The sequence below is a fragment of the Bison bison genome, unplaced genomic scaffold, assembly GCF_000754665.1.
Source record: "Bison bison bison isolate TAMUID 2011002044 unplaced genomic scaffold, Bison_UMD1.0 scf7180017864472, whole genome shotgun sequence".
Taxonomy (NCBI): domain Eukaryota; kingdom Metazoa; phylum Chordata; class Mammalia; order Artiodactyla; family Bovidae; genus Bison; species Bison bison.
The window spans coordinates 5,848,442-5,852,177 of NW_011495033.1; the positions used below are offsets into that span (position 1 = coordinate 5,848,442).

At 34.5% G+C, this 3,736-nt stretch overlaps 1 protein-coding gene across 1 annotated transcript in view; it reads left to right on the plus strand.

The window, feature by feature from the left end:
* SUZ12 (SUZ12 polycomb repressive complex 2 subunit) overlaps positions 1 to 3,736 on the plus strand; it is a 65,158-nt gene that overhangs the window by 26,210 nt on the left and 35,212 nt on the right. Inside the window, exons 4-6 of the mRNA XM_010861697.1 lie at positions 7 to 40; positions 2,361 to 2,407; positions 2,492 to 2,556. Coding sequence (XP_010859999.1) covers positions 7 to 40; positions 2,361 to 2,407; positions 2,492 to 2,556 — 146 coding nt within the window. The remainder of the gene's footprint in view (positions 1 to 6; positions 41 to 2,360; positions 2,408 to 2,491; positions 2,557 to 3,736) is intronic.

A 3,736-nucleotide genomic window follows, 5' to 3' on the forward strand; every position in this document is an offset into this window, starting at 1 on the left:
GTCCAGGCTGACCACGAGCTTTTCCTCCAGGCCTTTGAGAGTGAGTGTGTTGGAGGCTTTGAGGGCAGGAATCTCCACTCTTGCAGCGTAGGGGGCCGGGACACTCGTGCTGGGACCCCCTTCGTCTCCTGGAGTCGGTTTGATTCGGGAGTGGAGGGCGAAATTGAGGGGGCTGTTCCGCCTTCGGGGGTTACGGCTCACGGGGGCTCGAAGTCTAGGGGCTTTGGGGGAGATAGGCTAAGGGCTCCAGGTGAGGTTCGTGCCTCCCCAAAAGGTTTACACGCGAGCTGAGGCCGTGGGGCCCCGCGTTAAGAGCAGGCTGCTTTTAGGTGAGGAGGTCACGGTTGAACTGTACAGTTGGATCTGCGGTACAGGACGAGTTCTTGCTTTCTTTCATGCCTTCCGTACTCCAGAAGTACAAGGCTGTCGGTTATAGGTTCAGAGGAGCAAAATTAAGCCTGTGAACAGAGGAATGCAGTAAAATCGACCAAATTGTCAGTCTGAAATGCCTTCGCAAGAACTTGGTGCTGCACATTAACAGGGCACCTTTTGATGCTCTAAACCTTTCAAATCTTTCTACCCATTTAAGGGGGACGTAAAGTGAGACAGGTAGTGCTTAAGCAACTCACTTCTCTAGACACGCTTTCGGAATTCTGCCCGTTGTGTTTGTCTTCATTTCAGAACATTTTCTGATGTCAATTTCTGTTTTTAAGGTCTGTTTCGAGGGCAGAGCTACGACTTAATTTAGGAAGGGGGCAAGGTGTCTGGAAACAAACAATAGAATTTGTAAGAAACAGCATGACTATGAGTAACCTGCCCTGTTCTTTAATGAATATTACGTCCTGGTTGTTTTCTCTCTGCTTTGGTGTGGATGTTGTATCTGGATGATATTTAACAGCTAGATGTCTTACAGATACTTGAATAAACTCAATTCTACCACTCAATGTCTTTATTTACAATTTTCCGTGGCATATGTTAAGGGCATGGTATCAGCTGTGCTTGGAAAGATGTATTACATTGTTTAATACCCTTCTTTCATTCTCTCTCATTAGTGCTTCATGAAATTCTAATTGAAATTTAATACAAGGAATTTCAGTTTTTATTGAAATGAGTATTGAACCTGCTTGAGAGAGATTTACATTATTCTCGCATTTCCTTAATACAGTTTCGGAAATCTGTAGAGGCTTTCAATTGGAAATATTAAAGCACAGTGATGACAATAAACATACATGTTTGTACTCTTTCTAAAACATCTCATCTCCTTTTAGTTCATTTGAGACTAAAACTTAGCTAACTAAAGATTGAGTGGAAATTTTAAAAAATTCTCTCTAAACATTATGAGGAGAGAAATCCTCGAAGAGTTTTATCTATCTTGCTTTCTGATGAGTCTGCTTTGTAGAGATGAACTGTCATTAAGAGTTAGATTTGGAAAAAAAAAAGATTTGGTCACAGAACAACTTGATTCTTCTCTAATATTGATCTTAGTTTCTGAGACGTGTATATGCTTTGATGTATTTACTAATACAGTCATTTTTATACTGCTTTATTTAAAGAAATATATTACTAACATGTCATTAATGTAACTGGTATTATGGTATTTGTGTATAAAAATATTTTCTATCTATAACCTACGTCCTTTGTAACACATTTACGTAAACAGAATTAAAAACATTCTGGGAATCTATTACTTTAAAAATGTGTTAGGATAGTATTTACATACTGAGGTAATATTTACTTGAGCAAAATAGAAACTTCAACTATAGCTAGAAATAAACTCAATGAAAATTTTAGCTGATCTGTGTTTTAGATTTCAGAACTAATTTTGCTCATATCTGTATTGGGACATCTATCTGGGTAACAGTTGTATTCTGTTTAAGTTGACTACTGGACAGACTTTTGAAAAGACCAATTAAAAAGTGAACATTTCATTTTTGTTATTGGCATCAATATGGAGTTCTTTTACGGAATCCAACTATCTCATTTTAGCTACTTTTTAGAAAGAGATGGGTTATTAATAGTTTATATTAACTAAGTTAAATGAATATAACTACTTCTCTGCAGTTCTGCATACAAACTCGTTTAAAAATAGCTGCCTTAGATATGCAAGGCTTAAAAACAAGATTATAGAGTACCTTAAATTTAAAATAAATGTAGATGAATTTTGTGAATGTGTGTTGTAGACTGAATGTCATTTAATGTAATTGTGCATACTAATTTTCTTGATGTAAATATTCAGTACATGATTTTCATATAGGTGATTAGTTTATATTGGTTATAACATGGCCTGGGTTGGTATTTTCTTAACAACTTAAGTAATGAGTGAATTTAGATAACATTTGGATTTTGTTTCTGTTACCTAGAACCAACGCAGATCTATAGATTTCTTCGAACACGAAATCTTATAGCGGTAAGTAATCAACAAAATTCATCAGCATTATTTTTTTCCTAGAATTTCATCTATTTAATTTGAATATTTTAACTTTTTTTATAGCCAATATTTTTGCATAGAACTCTTACTTACATGTCTCATCGAAACTCCAGAACAAACATCAAAAGGTACATTTTATGAATCTTATTTCAAGTTGATCAAACCATGTTAAAATTTTGTTTTAAAGTACGATCTCTAATGAAAGGTTAAATATGAAAACTGAGGTGAAAGAGTAATTGAATTGATTGCAAAGCAACTTTTTAAGTACCACTTTTGTAAATCCCAGTTGATTGCCAGTTTATTCCTGATAGAAATGATTTAGTAGTGAAGTAAATGAAGTGATTTTACTGACTGATGTTTTTGCTCTGTGCTAATAGTTTTTTTCAAGTTTGGTTGGAGTTGATTTAAATATTTACTAAATTAGGGCTCATGGGAACTTATCTTTGATACATAAGTTTACCAGTTAATGTCTGAGTATTTCTTTTATGTTCTAACAATAAATCTCATTTTATATTTTTGGTGGTTGTTTTATTAAAAGGGAAATACTTCTGAAGTCAGTAGGAGGAATGTCTTTAAAAACTTCTTAATCTTAATTACTTAGTCTTAAAGTGGAATCTAGAGGTGTCAGAGAACTTATTTTTACTTTTAACATTTAACCGTATATAATTATGGAATGCTAGTTTCTTGTTCTGTGCCCATGATTATTTATTGAGCATATCAAGTGAACAAAACTTTAAAGGAGAGAACCTTTACTAAGCATTTGGTATTGTTATAGTCTTGACTTAGGAAAACCATTAAGCTTTTCAGTAAACTTTGAAACTAAACTCCTTTGGAGACTCCTGCTGGTTACTAAGTAAGTATCAATGTTTTTTATGGTAAGACATAGTTCAGTTTTGTAGATCTATCTAGATGTATTTTGAAGGATTGAAATGTTAAAACCATTTGTCTTTTGATAATCCCTCTGGATCCGGAGAGAGATCATGCACACGCGATTGTGCGCACGCCTGCACATGTATTTAACTAGTGAAAACTGTCAGATTTGTAAATAACTAGAAAGAAAGCGATAGACTAGGCAGCAGAATTAAATATGTCAATTCTTTACCTGTCTACTCCATGCCAGGGTTCAGGAAACTTTTTATGTAAAGGACCAGATGGTAAATACTTTAGGCTTTGTGGTCCAGTAAACAGAATTGAGGATATTAGGTAGTATATAGGTATTATACAAAAAAGAAAAACATATGTCAACGAATTTTTGATGAAATTCAAAATATAATGATTGAGTGCAGTGTATTTTTTTTTTTTTTTTTT